This window comes from Suricata suricatta, chromosome 4 (assembly GCF_006229205.1).
Source record: "Suricata suricatta isolate VVHF042 chromosome 4, meerkat_22Aug2017_6uvM2_HiC, whole genome shotgun sequence".
NCBI lineage: Eukaryota > Metazoa > Chordata > Mammalia > Carnivora > Herpestidae > Suricata > Suricata suricatta.
Genome location: NC_043703.1, coordinates 125510567 through 125536711, shown reverse-complemented (window position 1 = coordinate 125536711; position 26145 = coordinate 125510567). Strand labels below are relative to the sequence as shown.

Genomic DNA, 26145 nt, shown 5'->3' with positions numbered 1-26145 from the left:
GTGAGCAGGGAAGCTGGTCAGGTAGGGTCCTCTGGGCCCTCTACCCTTGCTTAGCTGGTTTTACATAGACATATTTCTTACATTTTTTCTTGGGAAAAATTTGTATTACTAAAGAAGGTTTGAAAACTACCTATCTCCAGGATGACAAGACCTTGCATGATGCAGTCACTGCCCCATCCCATTCCATGAGCATCAATGTCCCTGGGCTTTCCCCATGGTCTCACTCTCCTCCTGAGCATCTCCTGAAAACCTGTTCACACATCTCCATGAGTGCTCTTTTTCTTTTTTGTTTGGAACTGCTACTACTTGGCAAATCTCGCATGTCTTGAAGTTACTGTTTTTACTATATACATATAGTATATGTGCCTTATAGAAAAGAGCTTCATATCTTCCATCATCTAGCACAAAAGAGATGTTCCAAAAAAATGCTTATTGAATCAATTTGTTGTAGGACTGATCACATCCATGAGAATGTAGAGAAGAGAATGAGAACATATTAACAACAATGTAGAAAAACACCAAGGAAATTCTACCATGCATTTTGGGAACATGTGACTATAAATTACTCACTTGGCATTCAAGAGAATAGAAATTGCTTCCATAACAGTCATGACCAGGTCTGGGGGCTTTGTAAAAACTCTGATCTCAGATATATCGGCTTTATCTAAGGAATCCAGTGCTTTATTAGCAGCATCAAGTGCAGGCAGAGCTTCATCAAGGTCTCTTTGAGCATCATCAGCTATTGCTTGGGTCTCTTCGGCTTTCACTTTTGCTATTGCTTCATCTTCTTGCACAACGCTACGGACCTAGCCATTGAAACACGACTACTTAGGTGGTCTCAGTATCTGTTTTTTTCTTAATTTTTAAAAATTTTTATTATTTATTCTTGAGAGAGAGAGAGAAAGAGAGAGATACAGGCAAAGGGAGACACAGAATCCAGAGCAGGCTTCAGGCTCCAAGCTGTCAGCACAGAGCCTGACAAGGGGCTCAACCTGGTAAACTGTGAGATCGTGACCTGAACTGACGTAGACCGAGCCTCCCAGGTACCCCCCAATACTTGAATTTCAATATTTAAAAACAAAGCAAATGATAATGAGTCATATTTGCCCCTTTGGATTACACCCATAATGAAAGAGAATTCGCTATAAAATTCTATTTTATGCCTTCTTTGCCCATCTCCTATATGTTGATAGGATAACTGAGCTGAAGTTATTGGAACAAACAGTTCCTTCTGTGGAAACAAATAGCTGCCGTTTTATACTTTTCTCACAATTCCCTGTCCCACTCCTTGGGTCCTCTCATTCGCAGGGAGAATTTATTTGTTTATTTACTTACTTGCTTATTTATTTATTGGGTTTTTTTGAGAATTTATTTATTGAAGATAGATTGTTTACAACTTAAATCTTTTATTTTTAAATTTATTTATTTTTGAAAGACACAGAGAGAGAGAGCATGAACAGGGGAGAGGCAGAGAGAGAAAGGGACACAGAATCTGAAGCAAGCTCAAGGCTCTGAGCTAGCGGTCAGCACAGAGCCTGATGCAGGGCTCAAACCCACAAACCGTGAGATCATGATCTGAGCCGAAGTTGGATGCTCAATCGACTGAGCCACCCAGGTGCCCTGATTGTTTACAACTTAAAGCATTGCTAACTCTATCACTTAATTATTTTCATTGCATATAAAATTTTAAAAATCCAATCCCATGTCATGATATAAAGTGATAAGTTCATGGTCAAAGCCTTCCCACCCATAGCATCGGTGAATGCAGCATACCTGATCAGCATTTTCTTGATCCACTGCCAATTTGTCCATCAGGGCTTCAACATCTTGTGATTTTTGTAAAAGGATAGGCTCTAAAGCTGAAAGCTCTAATTTCATTTTATCTACTAGTACATTTGTTTCTAATAGCTTGGTGAGACCATTCTTCACCCGGTCACATGCCTACATGACAATAAAATAATGAATATTATAAACTATAAGTTTCTTGGCATCTCTTACTCATGTACTAGAACTTTACGTCTACAGAATTGGTAAATCCATTTGTAATACTTAAAATTGTGAACATACAGAAATCTTAGTGTAACAGAACTCTAGGAAATGAGCATGACATTCACCACAGTGAGTCTGGATCTATGCCCTCTAGCCACAGCAGTTGGCATGTTACCAGACTGTGGGCTCACTGAGGGCCCAATTCATATTATTTTTATCTCCTTAGCCCGGCTGTTTGGCAGCATGCTGAATGAACAAGGGACATGTTCAGATAGGAATTCCTGGAGGCCACAGATCTAGGAACCTCTTTCCTCAAGATGGATGAACAGAGCTGAGAACTTGTCAGTGTTCTGAGAGACAGTGTTCTGGGGACTTAGCTCTGGATACTGGATTTGAACCCTACTTCCCAGTGGTAAGAAACTTTTGACTAGGATCAATGGGGTGGTACCTGATAGAGGAAGCACCTGGAAATAACCATTTTTTTGAAAGTGAGTCACAAAGTCTGATTCAAATTGGTAGGTTTCAAAATATCTATCAAGATATTATATAAAGCATGCATTTATTTACCAGGTAAACATCCTCTGAAAAATATTAAAAATATCTGTTTTTTAGAAAAGCAATGAATTTAATATTTATTTTTTAAAATAGTTTATTGTCAAGTTGGTTTCCACACAACACCCAGTGCTCTTCCCCACAAGTGCCCTCCCCCATCACCACCACCTCTTTTCCCCCTCCCTCTTCCTCTTCAACCCTCAGTTCATTTTCAGTATTCGATAGTCTCTCTCTCAAGTTTTGCATCCCTCTCTCTCCCGAACTCTCTTTCCCTCTTCCCCTCCCCCGGTCCTCCATCAGGTTTCTCCTGTTCTCCTGTTAGACCTATGAGTGCAAACATATGGTATCTGTCCTTCTCTGCCTGACTTATTTTGCTTAGCTACAAATGGCCAGATTTCATTCTTTCTCATTGCCATGTAATACTCCATTGTATATATATACCACATCTTCTTGATCCACTCGTCAGGTGATGGACATTTAGGCTCTTTCCATGATTTGGCTATTGTTGACAGTGCTGCTATGAACACTGGGGTACATGTGCCCCTATGCATCAGCACTTCTGTATCCCTTGGGTAAATCCCTAGCAGTGCTATTGCTGGGTCGGGTCATAAGGGAGTTCTATGGATAGTTTTTTGAGGAACCTCCACACTGTTTTCCAGAGCGGCTGCACCAGAAAAATATCTTAATGGTATACACTTCTATTTTTATTTCATTTAAAGTGTTGAAAATTTCCAGTCATGTTCATAGCTTGATGATGGTGATGATGATGGCAGCTGCTATTTCTTGAGCACTCATGTGTGTCAGGTCATATTTCGAGCGCTTCACAAACAGTATTTTATTTAAATTCCACAACAATTCAAGGGGTGGATGTAGATATTTCTTATTTTTATTTTACTTTACTTCATTTAAATCTAAGTTAGGTAACATATTGTGTAATAATGATTTCAGGAGTAAAACTTAGTGATTCATCACTTACATGTAACACCCAGTGCTCGTCTCAGCAAGTGCCCTCCTTGATGCCCATCACCCCTTTAGCCCATCCCTCCACCCAACACCCCTCCAGCAACCCTCAGTTTGCTCTCTGTATTTAAGAGTCTCTTATGGTTTGCCTCCCTCTCTGTTTTTATCTTATTTTTCTTTCCCTTCCCCTATGTCATATGTTTTCTTTCTTAAATTCCACATATGAGTGAAATCAGATGATATGTGTTGACACTGGAATAAGTCTCTGACTTATTTCACTTAGCATAACACATTCTAGTTCCATCCATGTTGTTGCGAATGGCAAGATTTCATTCTTTTTGATCACTGAGTAATATTCCATTATATATATACATATGTACATATACACATATATACACATATATATCCACCAACTGATAAATGGATAAAGAAGATGTGGTGTATATATCCATTCATCGGTTGATGGATATTTGGGCTCTTTCCATACTTTGGCTATTGTTGATAGTGCTGCTATAAACATTGGGATGCATGTGCCCCTTTGCATCAGCAGTTTTGTATCCTTTGGGTAAATACCTACTAGTGTAATTGTCATAGGGTAGTTCTATCCTTATTATTTTTAATTTTTAAAATATTTATTTATTTTTGAGAGAGAGAGAGAGAGAGAGAGAGAGAGAGAGAGCATGAGTATGAGCAGGGGAGGGGCAAAGGGAGAGGGAGAGAGAATCTCAAGCAGGCTCCACACTGTCAGCATGGAACCTAATGGGGGGCTTCAACCCATGAACCTTGAGAGTGAACTGAACTTGAACTGAAACCAAGAATCAGTTGCTTAACTGACTGAGCCACCCAGGTGCCCCTGAAGTCCTTGCTCTTAATGGGAAATACTGATACATGATAGATCAGCAAACTCCATCTCTACTGCTTAACAAAAGGTTCTGCTTATTAAATGCTGCAGAATGTCTAATTCACACTTACTTTGAGGCACACTACTACTGAGGCACACTCATGTAAATGCCAGTAGGAAAAATATAAATACCAAGGAAGGGGAAGGTGTCTGGGCTGACAGCATGAGCCATGTTTTTGTCTGTGGGTTATCAAGGGCATATATCAGGATAGAGAAGGCTCCAGTGGGTAAGATGGTGTGTAGATCTTCCAGTCATTCTGGGAAGTTTTGAGTCCAAGCAAAAAAAAATTTTTTTTAATTGATAACATTAAACTTACTGAAACTAACTGCTTCTTTTTTTCACTCAGCATAGTCAGGAAGAGATTGATGAGTTCCAAGTAGGAGGTGGGTGTTGTGTAGTAGCGTCTCCGGAGCTCTGTGTAATAGCGTTCTGCCATACTGGAGACACTCAAGTGAACATTGACACACATGAGGGAAAGCTTTTCTTTTAGTTCTTCTTTTCCAGTGTCAACATTGGAGAAAAATGTCTTTGATACAGAAAGAAGTGCTTCTCTAGGCCACTGTAAATAAAGATATAACTTAGAAAATCTGTTGCTCATTTCTACAATGTACATTTGAACAAGAAAATGTATTTCTTTGAAACTCTTCCTTGCTTTGCCTCCCCTCTTGCCCAACTAATGTCTCCTAATGTCTATAATATTTAAATGAACTGAATGGTTATGTTCATTAGAGAAAGGTCTCGGTTTGCATTTGCTATCTGCACAGTGTCTGGCACATGGAAGTTGTTCAATCAGTATTTGTTAATGGAATGAACACACGATTGGGTGTATTTGGAATAATTCCATGAATAAAATTGCATACAAGACAAGGACCTCATGTCCTTACTCTGTTTACTACGCAGATTCATTACATTAATACAGGACTTCAGGTCTATGATCATAATCACCCTCTTCTTCACCTCTACTTCTTTGCTTCTTTCTTGTTTCTTTGGGCTCACCTGAACCGTAGTTAAATATAACTCTGTTACCCATGTCTGTGACTATGCGGCTGAGCATGACTAGAGAGAAACACACAGCCATGCCAAGTGGCCTCACTTTAAATTCATGACAGCTAGCTTGAGTGGGTTCTAGGTGCAGCCCATAAGGGCTTCTATAGACTGCTAACACCCCCTCTTTCCACTTCATTCCCAACTGATGACCTTGCTTCCCACATCACTAAAAGAAATAGAAGCAATGAAAACAGAACTTCAGTGAGAACTTCTCACCCTCATGTCTTTCCTTCTCCCTGTCTCTGTGCTCAAATACTCTGCCCTCCTTCCTGTTCCTCTGGGCTATGCTGTGCACACTCCCTGCCGAGACCAGCCCCTTCGCTGATGACTCAATCCCATCTCTTCTTGCCTGTGCAATGGCACTGGTACAACAACACCTTGCTGCTCCATTGATAGCTTTCCTTTCTGGATTGTTTCTATCAGCACACATGCATGCTGTTTGTGTTTCCTGCTTAAAAACACTTTTCACCTCTTGTACCCGTGTAGCTGCTAGCCACCTTTTGGTGTTCTTTTGGGGCAAAACTCCTTGAAAGAGTTGCCTATGTTCACTGACTCTGATTCCTTTCCTTGCTTCTCTCTTGAACCTTCTCCTCCATCACTCCACTGAAACAGGTGTGGTCAAGATGACCAATAATTTCTACAATGCTAAACTCAATAGTCTACTCTTCCTTTATAAATTCTGTTTAGCCTTTGTTCGATGACTATCATCATTATCCCTTGTATATGAGTAAATTCACAGTGGGCTTTAAAGACAATGCAAGTACACTTGAGTTATTCTTGGACAATGTGTTACCCCTTTAAAATCAAGCAAATCCATCTTCCCAAAGAGTTATCCTGGGATGTCACCAACCTGGACAAACCAATCAATAGTGCAGCAGTTCACAAGGGACGGGAACATCCGGCACCGGGACCGGAAGGCCTCCCCCACAGGGCTCATACAGAGGACGATGTGCAGCTTCTGACGGACTCTACTGATAAAGTACTGAAACACCTAAAAAAAGATATTTTTTCAATTTAATAAGGGTGAAGTAACAATAAGTGTTAGGTACTGCCTCTGGGTAACCAATGTTAGACAAAATTGGTGCTAATGTAGTAGATGTGTGAACTGTTTTTGTTCAACTTCTGTTCAGACCCCTCATGCAGTCTGGAAAGATTAAAAATGACATTTTGCAGACTCCATTGCAACAAGGGTTCTGGATGTGATGTAGGTCCTCCTCATCAGTATATTTAAAGAGGTCTCTAGAATAAAGTGGAGAGGGGTATTCATACAGGCTTTTGCTTCGGGATAGAAGGCATGAGAAGAAAGAGATGGGTAAGGCGCAGTAGAAGAGGCATGGACCCGGAGAACTATCTCTGAATGTGGCTCCTTATTTCCACCGCATTCTGAACTAGTTGGGGCCACGTGGCTTTGGAGCTGGCAGCAGAAGCAGCAGCAAGCTGATTGGTTCAGTGGCTTCTTGCCTCAGCAGCTTCCCTGACTGCTGAGTTCTACAAGTGCATTTCATGTTTGTTCTGAGCAATTCCATCTGGAGTCCCTTTCTTGGGCTCTCCCAGTGATTCTGTGTTCCTCAGATAAACCCTTTCCTGCTTATGTCAGCTGAAGTAGACCGTGCTGTCTGTACTTAGAAGCCATGACTTAACAGTAGAGGAGAACTCATGAAAGGGCAAAGAAGAGAAGATATAAGAAAGAATGGTCAAGAAAATCTAAGAAGGGGCAGAAGCAAGGGGAAGCACTGGGGTAGACCAATGGCAGGTGGAGAAATGGGAGAGGACAGGAGCTGGATTGTTCCCGAGATAGGGCTGGCTGGGGAGAGGTGAGGGAATCCAGTTCCTAAAACAAGGTCCTATAACTTCGCCGATAGGCAAGGTGATCCAAAATACTGGATTCCTCAGGCAGGGCACTGAGGATGTGTGAAATACATCTGTGTATAAAGAAGGATAAGGCAACTGTCCTGTTTGGACTAGTCTATGATCTCCATGGGACAGTAGGGCTTCTGTTTTCTGCTTCCCACTGACTTCTCGGGAAGTCTGGTGAACCAACACTTTGAATGTAAGAAGTAAAATACATAGAAGTACAAAGGAAAACAGTTATATTGAGGGAAAAATCCATCCATCGACTCCACAAAGGGAGATGTAGATCATTAAAAGAAAAAGAAAAAAAGGCTAACACAACTTTGTGTTTTACTAAAGCCTATCAACACTGTGCCATGTCCTACCTCATCTCTATTCCCCTCGGAAATTCCCACTTCTTTTGCTTTTGGTCTGGTGGCTGCTAAAACTTGTTCCAGTTCATCCTTTTCAAATAAATTAGGCACTTCACCGGAGTTCAGGATGTTATTTATATCTTCTAGGAATTCTTCTACTACAATCTGTAGAAGAAAGCAGAGTGATCATTGTAACTCAACTCAAGAGAAAACAATATTAAAAATGAGATAGAATTTTAATATTCTAATATAGAAGTACATTGGTTTTTCATTTGTCTTGTTTCTTAAAGGACGTTTATCTTTTATGTGGTTCAACGAATATGTGTAAACATTCTGCCTTCTTTCAGCTAACATTTCTCATAAATATTTACCCATAATTCTGTAGAGTGCTTACCATATAGCATAACATACTCTACAGCTGATGTGCCATATTTTCCCATAGACTACAATAGTCCACAGTTTTGCTTACATTTTAAGAACATATGTAGGACTACAGTTTTCCTCCCCAGTTGGATTATTTCCTGGTGATAAATTCCCAGAAGGGAGACTACCCATTAAAGTGCATAGTTTCTGGATTTTGAAAATTTTTAAATTTCCCATTCAATTCAAGTATGATTTCATGAACCTTTAACATTTATTTTTACTAGGTTAGGGAGTATAAATGTTTGCTTTGGGAGAATTTAATTTGCATTTCTTTTATTTTTAGCAAGGGCAAATATGATTCCACATTTATCATTTTCCATTAAATACTTGTTAAATATTTTCCATTAAAATACCTGTTCAAGGTCATCAGTTGGTTAAGTGTCTGGCTCTTAACTTTGGCTCAGGTCATAATCTCACAATTTGTGAGATCAAGCCCTATGTTGGGCTCTGTGCTGATAGTTCATGCTCTCTCTCACAAAATAAGTAAATAAACTTTATAAAATCTGTTCAAACTGTAATCATTTTTATATTGGAGTTTACTTTTAAATGTGAATGAGTAACTAACATATTATAAAATAAATCTTTTGCCTCTAATAATTGATGCAAATATTTAAAGTCTATCACTTATCCTTTTGTTTCAGTTAACTTTTTAGTTTTATAAAAGTTTGCATCCTATATATTTAAGTATAACAAAATATCTGTTATTTTATTTTCTTCATTTGCAACCTTTTTTCTTAAAGTTGGCATAATTGTGTCTAGTTAATTTTCCCCAGGAGCAAACACTAGTTTTTTGTCATAATTTACTTATTTCTGCTTTTATCTTGTTATTTGCTTTTCTTATTTTTGTTGCTTCCTTGTGACCTTTATTTTCCTAGTGTTTTAAGTCAACTTTTTAAATTTAATGTTTATTAATTTATTTTGAAAGAGAGAGAGAGAGAACATATGCATGTGGGCCACATGAATGGGGGAAGGGCACAAAGAGAGAGGGAGAGAGAAAGAATCCCAAGCAGGCACCCTGCTGTCAGCCCAGAGCCTGGACATGGGGCAGGGCTCGATCTCATGAACCGTGAGATCATGACCTGAGCCGAAATCAAGAGTCAGATGCTTAACTCATTGAGCTGCTCAGGTGCCCCTAATTTATGTAGTTTCTAATTTTTTAATTCAAGTCTATAAATGTAATCCTAAGAAGTGTTTGGTTGCATCACACAGATTTCTACTTGTATTAAGTTCATTTTACCTGTTCTGGAAAATAGAGATTTAAATTTTGATGTTCTTGAGTAAGGAACTCTTTATATGAATGTTTTAAAGTGGTGAGCCATATCATTAATTTCTCCTTTGATTAGAGCATGGACAAAAAATGTTATCAGTATTGAATTTATTGAAAATTTGTTTAAACCTAACATATCGATTTTTATAAACTTTCAGTAGTATTAGAAAATATTTACTTTCTTTGTAAAATATAATTGTAGTATATAGCCATCAATTCCAGCTTAGAAATTATATTCTTCATATTATGTAAACATACTTATTTCTACTTTGTATTTGCTAGCAAATCAAACTCTATTTTTAACATCTTGCTTCTCTCAGCTTCTCATATTTATAATAGTTTTACATATATATACATTTATGCACACATTAATTTTAGTTACTATGTTTACTCTCCATCAGGATAGAACATCTGAGATTGGTTGGGGCTTTCAACAGAGTGTAATAGCCTTTTGTTTGTTTAATGTGGAGTAAGACATCGCTTCTTGGCCTTTTGGCTAAGATCAAGTGTAATGTGGAGTAAGACAGTCTGATTTTATTTTTGGAGTTCTAACACTTAGAGCCTTTTTATATAGCTTGCTAAACTTTTAAAAGCAACATTAAACTTATATAAGAAATGTTTTAATTTCAGAATAAGAAACGAGATAAACAAAACTAAGAAGATAAAAAAATCACTCACAATTCCATGACTCAGACATTTTCTAACTGTATACATGGCATGTCTGTTTAGATACATATTAATTCAAAGAACCTCTATGGTAGATGATTAGTATATGTGTTATGATGTAATAAATAACACATCACAAACATTTTCACACTAATTAATGTGTATATTTCTTCAAAGGAATTTTAATTTTTAAGTGTCGTATTGTATAATTATACCACAATTAACCTGTGAATAATAAGGCTATTTCAGATTAACTTTTATTTTATTTTATTTTATTTTTAAAGTTTATTTTAAGAGAGAGAGAGACAGAAAGAGAGAGAGCGCGAGCATGAGCACACACTTGTACAAATAAGGGAGGAGCAGAGAAAGAGGGAGAGAAAACCTTAAGCAGACTCCATGCTCTCCGTGTGGAGCCCAGTGACTCACTCAGTCTTACCAATCGTGAGATCATGACCTGAGTGGAAATCACGAGTTGGATGCTTAAAGACCAACTGAGCCACCCAGGTGCCCCATTATCTTAAAATACTGCAATAGATATTCTTGTACATACAACATTGCATGCAGCTGTAATTATAAGTAAGAGAAATTTAAGGGCTTTAGCTACATATTGCAACTACCTTCTAGAAGATCGTACTAATTCACCAGTGAGGTCTATGCAAGGCCTGTTTTCCAACACCTTTGTCAGCACTGTGTATTATGATTTTTAACCTTTGTCGATGTGAAAGGCCAACCCCTGGCATTTATCTGTACTTAAATTCCTTTGGTTACTGGTGAGGCTGAACATTTCTTAGGTCTTTAAAGCCCTTGAATTTTTTAAAGAAACTTTCTATTTCTATTTTATTACATTTTTATATTTCTTCTATTGATGTGCTTGTCTTTTCATTTTAAAAAGACTATATTTGTATTGATTTTCCAGCTTTATTGAGCTATAATGTACATATAACATTGTATAAACTTAAGGCATACAATGTATTGATTTGTTATACTTACCTATTGCAACACAATTCCACTATAGCTTTGGCTAACATTTCCATCCCATCACATAATTACCATATCTTTTTTTGCGGTGTGAACATTTAAGACTTACTCTCTCCTTAGCAACATTAAAGTATATAATACAAACTGCTAACTATAGTCACTATGCTGTACATTAGATCCTTAGAACTTAATTCATCTTATAACTGGAAGTTTGTACATTTGACCAACCTCTCACCATTTTCCCCATCCTCTAGCCCCCGGTAACCACTATGTTTTCTGTTTCCATGAGTTTGGCTTTTTTTTAGATCCACATATAAGTGATATCATACTGATATCATATAGTATTTGTCTTGCTCTGTTACACTATTTCATTTAGCATAATGCCTTCAAGGTTCATCCATGTCATTATAAACAGCAAGATTTCCTTCTTTCTCATGGCTGAATACTACTCCATTGTGTGTATGTGTATGTATATGCCATATCTTCTTTATCCATTCAAAGACTGATGGACACCTAGGTTGGTTTTATATCTTGACTACTGTGAAAAATGTTGCAATAAACATAGGAATTCAGACATCTCTCTGAGACCCTGTTTTCATTTCCTTTGGTGTATATCCAGAAGCGGGACTGCTGGACCATCTGGTAGTTCTATTTTTAAGTGTTTGAGGAACCTCCATATTATTTTTCATGGTGGCTGCACCAATTTACATTCCTTCCAACAGTGCACAGTGTTCCCAGTTCTCCACGTCCTCACCAATGCTTGCTCTCTCTCATCTTTCTGATGATAACCACGGTATGTTATATGTTTCTAGGATTTTATCCATTTCAGGGTTATCCAATTTGCTGGCATATAGCTGTGTGAGATGACATCTAATTGTGGTTTTGACTTACATGTCCCTGATGATTATCGATGTGGAGTATCTTTTCTTTTTAAAAAATATTTTGTAAGTGTTTATTCATTTTTTGAGACAGAGAGAAACAAGAGCATGAGCAGGGGAGGGGCAGAGGGAGAGGGAGACACCGAATCTGAAGCAGGCTCCAGGCTCTGAGGTGGCAGCACAGAGCCTGACCCGGGGCTCCAACCCTCAGACTGGGAGATCACGACCCCAGCTGCAGTCGGGTGCTTAACTGACTGAGCCACCCAGGTGCCCCGGGGTATCTTTTCATGTACCTGTTGGCCATGTGTATGTCTTCTTTAGAAAAATGTCTGTTACTGGAGGCTTACTGTATTTCTTTGGTGGGGTCATGTTTCCTTGGTTCTTCGTGATACCTGTAGCCTGATGTATGTATGTATGTAGCCTGGCGTATGTTTGTTTGAGGGAGTTCCCTCCTCCAGACTTTACGGACTGGCTTCAGTAAGGGCAGACTTTCACCGCGGGTGGGGGCACAATGGAGCATGCTGCGGCTCCAGGTCTAGCGGTTCAGGGCACCGAGTGCGGGGATGGGTGGTGGCGCTGGGGGTACAGTGTGTTATGTTTCTTTGGCTGAGGCGGCTGCTGGGGCACAGCATGTGTGCCGAGGTGAGCACTGCATGGGGGTCACCGCGGCTGCAAGAGCTATTGGCGTCCTTATCTGTGCCCCGAGATGGAGCAGCTAGGGACTGGGGAAGGCAGTGCTGGTGGCCAAAGCTGGTGGTGTACCTACATGTGACTCTGGGCCCTTTCTCATTTGTAAAAAAATATTAATATATTCAGATATAAATTCACTGCATGTCACCAATGTTAAAAATATTTTCCCATTTTATGATTATATTTAATATAAAATAATTTAAAATATTGATGCACCAGATCTATCACTTTTTTATTTCTTGGCTAATTTCTATAGAGGTTTATTTTCCCTAATGTTAAAATGCACAAGTATAGTCAATATAAAAGATTTTCTTCTTTAGTATCAATTGAAGAACAGTTAAATTGGTTCTTGTAGACATAGATGTAATTTTAAAGTTAATTTAACCCTAAAACAGCCATTGTTATTTTCCTTTTCTTGGGTAAAGCATATTTCCCTAATTGATTTCAGTTATGGTATAATTTCCTGATATTTACTGCTACAGAAACAATTTATTACTCTTTGTTATCTATGTCCTTCTTAAAGAAAAGTTCAAGCCTCTCTCAGCCCCTTAACCGTTGATCATATTTACTTAGAATTCAAAGGATGATACAATGGTTGGTCAAATAAGTGAAAATGTATTATAAAAGTCTTTTACAAGGTCCAAGACACCTGCTATCTGAGGGAGTGATTCCTTGCACTGTACCATACAAACCATTCCGAGCACACTCACAATCCTAATACTTGCACTTTAGCTATTGAAACACGGACCTGGGTGTCGGTGAAGAGGAAGACCATATTCTTGTCATCCACACCAGCCATTTTGTACAACTTCCTCAGGTCTTCATGAAAACTGTCATAATTATATCCCCGGCTCAGTTCAATTTGCAAACATTTGTACCCACATATGTGAGCTCCAAGTCTTGTAAGAGACTGTTTTCCTGTGCCGCCTACTCCGACAAGCAGGGCATTGCCTCTTTCCTGACGAATCATGCGGGCAATCCTGGAGGCAGCAAAGCAGAGAAAGACGTATTTCAAGTGTACAGATGTGGCTCAGAGGGCCTGACCCACTGTGGACTGCTGGTGGCCAGTGGGCCATCATCCCTGAGCAAAAGGCCATAGTCTGAAGTTCAAGAGAACTGTTGGGAGAGAAGGACTACTGAGGTTTCATTGTATCCATCTCTCCCATTTCCCACAGGCTGTTGGCCTTGGTCATGCAAATGCAGAGTAAGAGAAAATCACTTCTCTTTTCTCCAAAGCATGAAGGGTTTTGTCAGAAGCTTGGCTGATCTCAGCCACTACTTATAGATAATCATCGCATTGACAAGCCCAGGGCTTCATATATCAGGAGAAGCCAGCGAAATATCCCTGGGCCTAGGAAAAGACAGTGCTGTTCAGAAGGGGAGCTCAGTGGGAATACTCTGAAATGAATTTAATCTAGGATATCAACATATTTTAGAAAATTTCTGACACATGTTGACAAGAATATGAACAGCACTGTAATCATGATACTAGAGTGAACACTCAGAGGGGAAAAGCTGAGTTTAGCAAAAACTGAATGGAGATGAAAAAATCTGATGACCAAATTGAAAACTGCAGTGGAGGGGCACCTGGGTGGCTCAGTCAGTGAAATGTCTGACTTTGGTTCAGGAAATGATCTCGAGGTTTGTGAGTTCAAGCCCCACATCAAGCTTCCCGCTGTCAGTGCAGAGCCTGCTTCAGATTCTGTTTCCCCCTCTCTCTGCCCTTCCTCTGCTCGTATGCTAGCTTTCTCTCTCTCTCTCTCTCTCTCTCTCTCTCTCAAAAATAAATATTAGAACAAACAAAAAACCTCAGTGGAAGACAGGCTTCGCAAATAGGAAAATGGGAACTTGAAATAAGTGGAAAATTTAATAGGTGAAGTAGAAGACAAACTCAGGGAGTTGACTCAGAACACAGAGAAGAAAGATAATGACATTACAATGACGTGAGAAAATGGAGACAAGGAGGACAAATGTAGGAGAAACAAGTGGGATCCCAGAGGGCAAAGGGAAGTACAGAAGGAGAGACAGGAGGAGACAGAACTGATGTGACAGCTGACAAAACAGTAGGAAGAAACCCCCGAGCTGAGCCCATAGATCTGAAGTCCCTGAGGGTCAGGAAAGAAAACCAGAGAGGAGAGGTAAACCATGAAAGACTTTCTAGGAGATACATAAATATAAAATAAAATATGTGTGTGCATATATATATAAAATAGAAATCTATATTTTAGACATAACTGAAGAGTCTGTGAACATCTAAAAGGCGTCCAGATTACTTCCAAAGGGACAAATAATTTCAGGCTGACCTTAGACAACTATTTTATAAGATGACATTCCATAAGACAATGGTTAGAGAGGGGAAGCTGTCACGTTATGGCTCAGAGCATAAGCTGTCTAAACCTTCCTAAAAGGTTCCTTGAGGATATATAAAGAAGTATAATTGAAAAAAATTTTTTTTAATGTTCATTCAGTTTTGAGAGGGAGGAGAGAGCATGAGCAGGGGAGGGGCAGAGAGCAAGGGAGACACAGAATCCAAAACAGGCTCCAGGCTCTGCTGTGCCGACAGTACAGAGCTTGACGGGACTCCTGAACTCATGAACTGTGGGATCATGACCTGAGCTGAGGTTGGCCCCTTAACCCACTGAGCCACCCAGGTGCCCCAAGAAGTATAGATACAACTAAAAAGGGGCGCCTGGGTGGCTCAGTGGGTTAAAACGTCCGACTTCAGCTCAGGTCATAATCTCATGGTTTGTGGGTTTGAGCCCCGTGTTGGGCTCTATGCTGACAGCTCAAAGCCTGGAGCCCATTTCAGATTCTGTGTCTTCCCCTCTCTCTGCCCCTCCTCTGCTCACTCTCTGTCTCTCTCTCTCTCCTTCAAAAATAAACATTTAAAAAAAGTTAAAAAAATAGGAAAACTAAAAACCTAAGAAAGGGAAAGGGATGTCAGTATATTACTGAGCAGTATGAATGAGTCAGCTCTATATACATTAAGATGATGAAAAAAAGATGATAGCATCAATAAATTCCTCTTAAAAAGATATAAAAATAATTTTTTGATTATCATCACCATTTATCTAAAATTTCAGATTGGGTTATTAGAAACTAGGAAATCATAAGAGATTTATCAAGATAGATTTCATTTCTCCTCTTTAACAGGAAGTTTGCTTGTGTGTCTACCTTAGTTTTATTCAAGATGCTAATAATTGGAAAATACCAGATTCAAATATTTGAAAGTGATAATGGCTTTATTATTTTTTAAATTATGAAGGTAAAACACAGTCATTGTAACTGAGGGGAGAACACCGGTGTTAGGGCTTCCCCACCCGTGCGCTCCCTCAACAGGGCCTGGGTGCCGCCCTGACCTCTGTGAGAACCCAGCCCAGCCCAGCACAGTCGGGGGCTCACCGGCATTTGTTCAATGAATTTACGTGTTGACTTGTGTGTTTTACAAAAATGGGATTAAACTCTAATTACATTTTGTCTTATGATTGTTTTGCTAATGATGTATTATGGACATTCTCATGCTAGTAAATACAACAATAAATACACCATAACTTATTTAGCCAACTCCCTAGTGATGGATGTTTAGTTCTTTTATGTTTTGCTATCATATTAACAATGTTAGAAAACAAAACTTAAGGCTAGCTACAAATAGAATCCTTTCAGATTGCTAGAGAGAGTGAGAGAGAGACCAGGAAACAAAAAGAGGTTGCATTAAAAACAAACAGAAAATAAGTTAGGATGGCATAAATGTGGCCATTAAAGCCATGTTTTAAAATAGTATTTAATTATATAGGATTGTGGAGGCAAATGTAATATGAATGTTAAAGGAATGATGTTTAATAATATGTGCCATAGGGGCACCTGGGTGGCTACGTCCGTTAAGTGTCTGGCTTTGGCTCAGGTCATGATCTCACGGTTCATGGGTTTGAGCCCTGCATCGGGCTCTGTGTGGACAGCTCAGAACCTGGAGCCTACTTCAGATTCTGTATCTCTCTCTCTGACCCTCCCCTGCTCACACTGTCTCTCTCTGTCTCTCAAAAAAAAAAAAAAGGTGCCATAATACAACTTTGTAAAAATCTATATATACTTACAAACATATCTGAAAGAACCACACAGTTTTAACGGTGGTTGTCTCTGACTGAGGAGGTGACATTATGAATGTTTTTCTAAATTCTATAATGAGTGCACTTACCCATATGATCAGAAAAATAATCACATAGTACAGTAGTTCCCCCTCTCAATGATGGGAGATACATTCTAAGACCCCACTGGATGCCTGAAACTATGGGTAGGATCAAACCCTCATTTTCCTATACATATGTATTGATAAATCTTAATTTATAACTTAGTTATAGTAAGAGATTAACATCAATAACTAATAATAATGTGGAATGATTATAACTATGCTGTAATAAAAGTTATGTCAATGTGGTCTCTCTCAAAGAATCTCATTGTACTGCACTTGCTGTGATGATGTAAGAAAAGGTGAAGTGAGGTGAATGGCGTAGGCGCTGTGACTGAGCGTTAGGCTGCTGCTGACCTTCTGACAAATCATCAGAAGGAGGGTCATCTGCTTCCTCACCGAGTTGACTGTGGGTAACTAGAACTGCAGGAAGCCAAACTGCAGATAAGGGGAGGACAACAGCTGTACATGTATTTTTGCTTTGTAGGAAAAACAAAGATGCCTTTTTTATGCAATAGTTCTATACTCAAAAAGATCTTGGTGATATGAATTTTTATAAATAAAATTGCAAGAAAAAGGGAGACAAATGTCATTTCTAACCTACCTCTGAAATTCAGTACAGTTTTACTAAATCATTATACTGAAGTAACCAACCTCTAGAGATCTTGTAAATATTGATTAGGTAGCTTGTATGCACCATTATTTTGGGGGCAGGGGATGGGAGCTATGTAGTATGAGCATAGAACAGGACATCTGCATTGAAAAGTGCTCCTCCAGGACAAAGTAGACTCCTAGGTATTATTTAGGATCTTCTTTTTTTTTTATGTCCTAAATTGTTTATTATGTAAGAATTTTACAAACATTACTTGTATTAACGGTAACAGTGGAGCTGGAGAGTATTGCATCTTCTCCAAGCCACACTGCGAGAAGCACCAATAGTGTGGTGAAACTTGTGACCTTTTCCAAGACCACGGCTATTGTGGCCTGTAGATGTCAGCCCTCACATCTCCCTGTGCTTGTGGACCGGTTTGGTGATCTATTTACGATCTTCTAAAATACGAATTAAACTTTATAATCTGTCTCCTTCAGTTTTATATCTTCTCCTGCCCCTCAGGCCAGTCTGCTCTTTCCCTGCCCTGGCTGTCTTGATAACACAACTTTGTCCAGGACAGGGGTCAGCAAACAATGGTGTGTGGGCCAAACCCTGTGGGCCAAGATCTTTCACTGTGTTTTTTTAAGTTTATTTATTTATTTGGGTGGGGGAAGAGAGTGAGAGAGCGCATGCACAGGGAAGGGACAGAGAGAAAGAGAATCCCTAGCAGGCTCTGCACTGTCAGTGTGGAGCCTGATGCAGGGCTCAAACTCATGAGCCATGAGATAATGACCTGAGCAAAAATCAAGAGTCTGATATTTAACAGACAAAGCCACCCAGGGGCCCCTTAAAAATTTTTTATGGTCTGTTAGCTAAGAATGTTTTTGTAGTTTTTAAGTGGTTAACAAAACTATCAAAAGAAGAGTAATATTTTCATATGTGAAAATCATACATATGACATTCTAATATTAGTGTCCATAAATAAAGTTTTATTGAAACACGGCCATGCTTACTCAATTACTGAAGGTGGCTGCTTTTTGTGTTTCAATGGTCAATGGCAGATGAGTAGTTGTGACAGGGACCACATGACCCATAGAGTCTAAAATATTTACTATCTGGCCCTTTATAAAAAAATTTATTGGCTCCTTCTCTCTAGGATCCTTTGTCAACCCCTCCCCTAAAGTAAGCAAACAGATCTAGGCACTATTTCCATGGTATGTCTCTGTCACAATGCACATTGAACAGAAGATACATCAGATCATCTGTTTATTTCTCTTCAGTCACCTAGGTAGGTAAAATATTGAGAGGTAAAGGGATATGTAATAATGTTTTGCTATTTTTTCCCATAATGTGCCTGTATTCTACAGTGGATGAAATATTGACTATTATAAAAATATTCCACTTTATTTGTTACTCTTTCCTGGCTTTTGGATAGTACATTAATTTGATTATTTTCCTCTTAGATTATTGGAAACAAAAAACTTACAATAACAAAAAACTTATAACTTAATAACACTGCTTCCCAGTGTAATTTTTTCTGTCAACTTACATGTCAATAGACAGAAAACTCCCTCCACCAAGGAATCCTCTAGGGTTACATTTTCTCTACTGAAGTAGGCATGAGATGGCTATCCTAGTTAGTGGTTTACATTTTCACTGAGATCTGTTTTACCATCTTTGCACTGTGATAACAACTTTGGGCATATGTAATAAGTGGAAATACCCTGGTGCAAATTGCCCTTTGAAAACACAGGATCTAAAGTTAAAAAAAAAATCTAAAATGTCACCAACAAATGGAAATGTAGTGTCTGCTCAGTTTCTACAGTTACTGAATTGTCCCATAACTCATGAGCATAATGAAGCCCGTTCTGTTGCTCCTCTGCAATAGGTACTTGAGAGCTCTTATAAGTAGAAATTTGTTTACTCTAGTTCCTACCTTCTGATCCTCTCTAAAAAAAGAAGTCTATGTCTTAATTCACATGGCAGCCCTTTGTGTACCTGAACACCAAATCTCCTCCATTCTACAAATGGCTTTTTATTTCCTCCTGGAATATTTTAAGCAATCCTTAAAGCAACCCTCAGCAATCCTGCTGATCCTCTTTCACAAAAGTAAGAAAGATTATAAATACAATTAAGCTGACTTTTCCTATCATCTGGTCTCTTCTCCAGGAAGTCCCTCAGACCAGAGTTATTGCCATTATTATGTTTTTTCCAGGCTTAAGGCCTGTGTGAGCTAGGATAAAAGTTGTTAGGAGGTAGCATGTGGGAATGTGGGCAGGGGGACGGATGAGAAGTAAGTGGTATCTCAACAACCCAGTGACAAACTATTGTCATAACACTGGAGCTGTGACAAAACTAGACTCTCAAATTAGAGTTAATTAAACAGCAGAAGTATAGGAAAGGTAAAACAATTGATTGCTTATGGTTTATAGGGAAAAACATTCTGAGGATTTAACTGGCAAATTTAACACAACCCAACAATAAAATGCAGTTGACAAGGGAGAAAAAAAACAAAGCCATTAAAATCTTGCTATGGTAGTAGACCGTGGGAAATCCTGTCCTCATACAGACTTTACACTGCGGATTGCACAGGATATTATATCAAATCTGGTTATCACATTTTAAGTGGAACACAGAGAAATTATCAAGTGCTCAGTGTCTGGAGGCTGGAAGTAATCTCTAACAGGCAACAGTGGAAGATCTGGGTTATGTCTGCCTGGAGAAGGGAAAGCTAAGCAGAGCCTGGTCACAATTTTCAATTATTTGGAGGGTTATAATGAAAAATGTGGATCCATTTTGGCTGGAGGCACCCGCAGAAGAGTTAGAGCCAAAGGACTGGATGCGACTCTCAGCCTGTGACTCACCAGCTAGGGGACTTGGGACAATCCACCTAATCTCTCTGTGGTACACAGGGCTGTCCAAAAATGGCTGCAGTAATGTTTCTGGTCCTACTTGCTCTTTGATCCTGTCAAGAGATAGAGTCTCTGACCCTTGTTGTCAACAGGGTAGGCCTGTGTGACTCCTTTCTGGTATAAATGATGCTCTAGGACTTCCGAGGCTGTCGTGAGAGGCCATTTGGCTTCTGCTGTCACTCTCAGGGCACTGGGCTTTGGAGCCCTGAGCCATGGGAGAAGCCCAGACACTCTGGTGCTGCTATGCTAGAGAAACACATGCGGTGCACATAGAGGCACAGGTGGGCCATGTGCTCCAGGTGCTGTGTGACTGTGACTGCCCTGAGACCCCCAAGACAGAACCCCTGGGAACCTAAGATCAGGAAATAATGAAGCTACCAAGTGTCACGGTGGCTTATCATATAGCAACAGACCACTGGAACATTCTTGAAGCCTTATCTGTAGAGAGAGTATGATACTGAGCCACAGAGAGGTGTCATCACAGTGAAATGAGATACTCCATATCATGGCTTCATACGCACACCGAGTGCCATTATTATCACTGCTCCACAGGACGGAATTGAGACCAGAAGTCGCAGGGAGCAGACTGCGAATCATCCTTCAAGTGTCATTTTAATACTTGGAATTGTCAAGAGTACACAAGAACACCTAAAAAAGTGGAATATCATATGATTTCCCTCACATGTGTAATTTAAGAAACAAAACAAATGAACAAAGAAAAACAACAGACAAACCAAAAAACAGACTCTTAGAGGATGAACTGATGGTTAGCAGAGGGGAGGCCCGGGGGAGTGGGGGAAATAGGTGAAGGGGATTAGAAGTACACTTATCGTAATGAGCACTGAATAATGTACAGAACCACTGAATCACTACATTGTACACCTGAAAGTAATACAACGCTGTATGTAAATTGTACTGGAATTAAAGTGTCAAAAAAGGGGTGTGTGTCCCAAGGACTGCAAGTATTCAGGCTGGATACCTATTTGTCACGGATGTCCCTCAAAGGATACTTGCAATGGGTAAGAGTCAGGCTTATGAACAGATGGAATCTAGAATCCTTGGATTTCACTCATTTTACTATAATCTTGAACCCCTTCTTTCTTTAAGCACACACATAATCAGCTGTGTTATACTGTACATGTATCTCTGTAAACTACCTTACCCCCTTTTTTTTGATAATGAGACAGGGCATTTAAAACAAATAAAAGCAAGCTATTAATATTTAACAAAAATAATCCCTGGGATTCCAAGTCATGCGGTCTATATTTAAAATATATTTAAAAAAAACCCTTTACATTATAGCAAGATTTGCCAATAGACCTTTGCTCATCTGGCAATCTATATAAAGTCTTTTGTACAACTTAATCCTTTTTTTTTTAAAGATTTTTTTTTTCAAGTTTAATTTCTTTTGAGAGACAGAGAGGGGGAGCATACATGCATGAGTTGGGGAGGGGCAGAGAGAAAAAGGGAAAGAGAGAATCCCAAACAGGCTCCATACAGTCTATGTAGATCCCCATGTGGGGCTTGAAGTCATGAACTTGGGGATCATGACCTGAGCTGAAATCAAGAGTTGAATGCTCAACCGACTGAGCCACCCAGGCACCTTAATTCTTACCTTGTAATACAATGCATTATTGGACAGCCTATAGTACTATATACCTTGAAACATGTTCTATGGCATCCTGGAAGAACACCAGCTTTACTTCTTTGGGATTTATAAGGTTATAATCATCAAGATAGTCCTGGAGAACATTTGCAATTTTCTCCAGATCAGGCATGTCATCATAAATCCGATCAGTCTTATCTGCTCCAAACTATAAGATGATATATGGAAGAGGGATTAATTAGATCAAGTATGATACAGAAATACACACAACATTCATAATCTTAGGAGGGAATTTTACTTCACCCATGTTGCTGTTTAACCATTTGCATGCATATATATGAATATATATTATATAATATACATATTAGCAAGGCTTTAAAACTAAGGAAATGGGACTAAGAAACTCAGATTTTCATGGGTAACTGAAAATCCATTTCATTTTACTTCAAATAGTACACTGGAATTTCAGTGATCTTTGCTAAAAAATTCACACAGGACCTCGGAATAGGTTTTCATACTTTCTCACTATACCTGACTCTGATTTTGTATTTTTGCTCTCAGCCTGTTGACATCAGAAAAGCTAAATGGGTTGAAAATTATGCATACCATACTGTTAGGGTTATAAAAAATCATGCCAGAACTACATGTAATTTTTACACAGTGGTCATCTAATTAAATAAACCAGTGAGAATGAAATTTGGTAGAAACTATAAGGAATTGGGGTCCTGTCCGAGGTCCTGTTTGGATCTGTTGGGAATGTCTTTTCTTTGCTGTAGCAACTACCCTGGGGGCATTTTCATTTGGAGCCATTGATTAAAATACTCATAGGTAATGCAAGAAGGGTCCAACAGCTCTTTTCCTTTTCCTTTATTCCTCCCATTTGATAATTAGATCAATAGAAATAAATAGGAAATAGAATCACCACCTGGAAACAAACTTTGGACTTTGTTTTCAATAACACATTTAATGTGTTAATGTGATGAGGTAATTGCATACATGTAATATAAAGACAAGTTACTCATTTGTTTGAGAGTCTGCTGTATACCTAGCTCTGTGCAGGAAGCTGGAGATAGGGTGAACAAAGACATGACCTCTGCCCTCTTGGAGACACTAGGAATGTTGTACCCAACAAGAGTCAACTTGGTAAAACAAGATGGTTATCAATGAACACAGGTAGGGTGGTGAGATGGAAGACTTATTGAAGGTTCTTGTTCTAGAGGGTAAAATTAGGGCTGGTGTGTGTATGTTATTAGGGGTATGAATTGAGGAACATAATGTAAGAAAAATTTTGCAATTAGTGAGAGCTACCCTGAAATGAAGAGGGCAGCACTGTTAACTTCTTGGCTTCCACTGCTAGAAGCGCTTAGGCACAGGCAGAAAAGCTGCACAAAATATAGTAAGGGGGATTCTAGTCCTGAGTTAAGAATCCTCTCTGCTTCCTTCCAAATGGAAAACTTGATGGGGCTCTGATTCAGACTTTTACCAAAATGAATGTGACTAGATCAGGAGTCAACAATCTACTTCTCTAAAGGGCCAGTTAATAAATATTTTGGGCACTGAAGGTCATTATAGCCTTTGTTGCTACTACTCCACACTGTCTTGTAATGCAAAAGCCACCACATAAAAATATAGTAAACAATGGGTGTGGCTGTTCCTATAAAATTTTATTTACAAAAATGGGCAGTGGGATATAGATATGGCCTATGGGCCATAGTTCGCTGACCCTTGGTCTAGATCTTTAATCTTCACAGATGTAGCAAAGTTCTTGCTGAATATGAAAAGGAAATGTAAGATAGTAAATGCTTTATAATCTTCAAATGTAGTTATCAATATACTTGCCTTAATAAAGTCTCCAAAGATGATGGGTCTAGCCAAAAAATATTCCAGGTCAATTGCAATTCCAAAATGTTTGTCTTTTCAAAAAACAAAATCAATTTTTAATATATGATAAGCTTGAATGCAGTATTTCAATAAGATATACAGAATAATATCACCTGTTACTTTGAAGGCATAAGTAGTATGAATGAAACTGAGAGAAAGCCATGTTAGCACCATAACATTTTAGTTTGGTTGATAATCTCCTGAATTTAAGATTAATGTTTATGTTAATAGACATTTTGTTAAACAATAGATATTAAATACATAAGAGGCACTTCAGAAACATCCGGCTACTTACCAGACAAAATGCTGGTTCTCTTATTTTCCCTTTTCTACTTAAAACTCCCTTCCTGGATTTAAAATATTAACTCTTCCTGAATTTTTACAAAAGGATTTTTATAATGTTTCATATATTTCTATATATTTGAATCATTGAAGAGAAAAACTTTTTTACTTAGGAATTACTGAAACCCATTTTGCTTTACCTTATCTAAGGTCATTTTAATTTTTCTCTATGGAAATCAAATGGCTTTTCCAGCCCCCACCCCCACCCCACCAAAAGAAAGAAAAGGGACAGCTATGTAATGATTGATATTTACTGGCCATTTCTGTCAAAATAGCATGGAAATAGTGCTTGTCTTCATTATTAATCAAACGGTCATGGAAGACTCTTTGGCATTCATGGCAAAAGAGTCTAAATATCTGCATTTCTTCTCTTATTGTTCCTGGATCGCACTGGAGGATACCTGTTTTTTTAAGAAAAGGGAAAAAGGAAAATTCTACATTTATGGAATATCTAGTAACAAGTTAATTAACTAGAAAATCCTTAAGTCCAACTTTATCCCACACCACCAGAAACGGGTGCTTCCCCGGTGGGCACACACACATAGAATAATGGTGATTCCACTTTTTGAAAGCAAAATCAGACACATTATCTGGCAAAACCCTTTTTCTTGTTTTGTGATGTTTCTTTAACTTAACACATGAAATGGTCAGATTTCACAGTATAGGCAACGTTCATCTCATTATTACTTGGGTTGCAACATGTTAAGTGAGGAGTGTCACAGCTCTTTAATATACATATATATTCATCCCCAAACTGGCCCCCACCCTGAAGCCCCGATCCCTGACCTTTACATTGTTTTTCAGAACACCAATTTCCTCCCTCATTCTTTCCCAATGTTCAGTTCTCACCAAACGCCCTTGGTCCTTCTGACTTCTATTCAGATTACTCTGAGTACTCTTCGTATTAATATAAATTATCATTGTAAACATGGTTGTAATAATACCAAGTTACAACAAAAGCAGTGAGGTACAGCAGTCCTCCAAGTGCTCACTCTGTGGGGACCCTTCACCTCTCACAACACAGTGCCAAGAGGGTCAGGGAGCATATTTACTATAAACATAGGCATACACAGCAGGCAGGCTGAACCACACAACACAAGAACAGAATCCCTGAGTAGGCTGAGGGGATGGGAGCCACTGTCAGAGGGAGTACTGACACGTGACCTGAGTCGGCCAATGCAGGAGAAGGGAAGGCAGATGTAGGTTGTCTAGGAGATTTAGAAGATGAGGTAGTGTGGTTTGATTTCTTCTATTGTTTTCAGTGAAATAAGAAGATAGGTCATCAGCTGGGAGCAAGAAATGGAAAGAGATGCTGGTGGTCTGAGGGAAGCTGCGAAGTAGTTATCCTGGGGTCGGGCTTGGGAGGGTCCCCCAGGGGGCCAGGTGCTAAAGAAGGTGGCCTAGCAGGCCCTGAAACTCCCCGGCACAAAAGGACCCAGTTCTATAAGTATGAGAACGTGGACAATGCACAGTAGTTTAAGCAGTTTTACTGGGCCAGGATGAATGCCCTGGACCTGAACCTGAAGACCAAAGAGAAGGTTGTGGAGGAGGCCAACAAGGCCTTTGAGTACAACAAGCAGATTTTCGATGAACTGGGCCAAACTGGCTCCTTGTTGGCCAAAGAGACCTTGAAGGATAGGCTCCCCATGAACAGTGGGAACGGGAATGTCTATAAATGCCCCTACTACAATGCTAAACAAGACAGACGTGTCCCTGGAGGACAGCAGCTGTCCCTTCCGAACAGTCCTGACTGTGCTGAGTAAGCCCAGCTTCTAGCTCATTCTGGCCGCTGGTGCAGCCCTTGTTGCTGGCCTCTTGGCCTGGTACTATCTGTGAAGGACCCATCATACCATGTTGGTGTCGTCCTCCTGAGCGACCATTGGCCCATCCCCACCTCCACCTGTGACTGAACTACCACCTTAGGTGACTTTTTTTTAAATACTGAATTTGAGAAAACAAGCAACCAATAAAAGCCAGATGCTGAAGAAAACAAAACAAACAAAAACATGTAACAGAGTTCCTGGGTGGGGCACAGACACTCATGTATGTACAAGTCTACTCAGAGATTGGGGG

At 39.3% G+C, this 26145-nt stretch overlaps 1 protein-coding gene and 2 pseudogenes across 1 annotated transcript in view; 2 read left to right on the top strand and 1 right to left on the bottom strand.

The window, feature by feature from the left end:
* Nucleotides 1-26145, bottom strand: part of DNAH6 (dynein axonemal heavy chain 6) — a 213928-nt gene that overhangs the window by 66199 nt on the left and 121584 nt on the right. The window contains exons 42-50 of the mRNA XM_029938527.1: nt 24327-24473; nt 23689-23762; nt 21903-22057; nt 13305-13536; nt 7667-7819; nt 6301-6441; nt 4720-4962; nt 1774-1941; nt 571-806 (exon numbers count right to left, since the gene is read on the bottom strand). Coding sequence (XP_029794387.1) covers nt 571-806; nt 1774-1941; nt 4720-4962; nt 6301-6441; nt 7667-7819; nt 13305-13536; nt 21903-22057; nt 23689-23762; nt 24327-24473 — 1549 coding nt within the window. The remainder of the gene's footprint in view (nt 1-570; nt 807-1773; nt 1942-4719; nt 4963-6300; nt 6442-7666; nt 7820-13304; nt 13537-21902; nt 22058-23688; nt 23763-24326; nt 24474-26145) is intronic.
* On the top strand, nt 9821-9973 carry LOC115290867 (annotated as a pseudogene).
* LOC115290387 lies at nt 25001-25908 on the top strand (annotated as a pseudogene).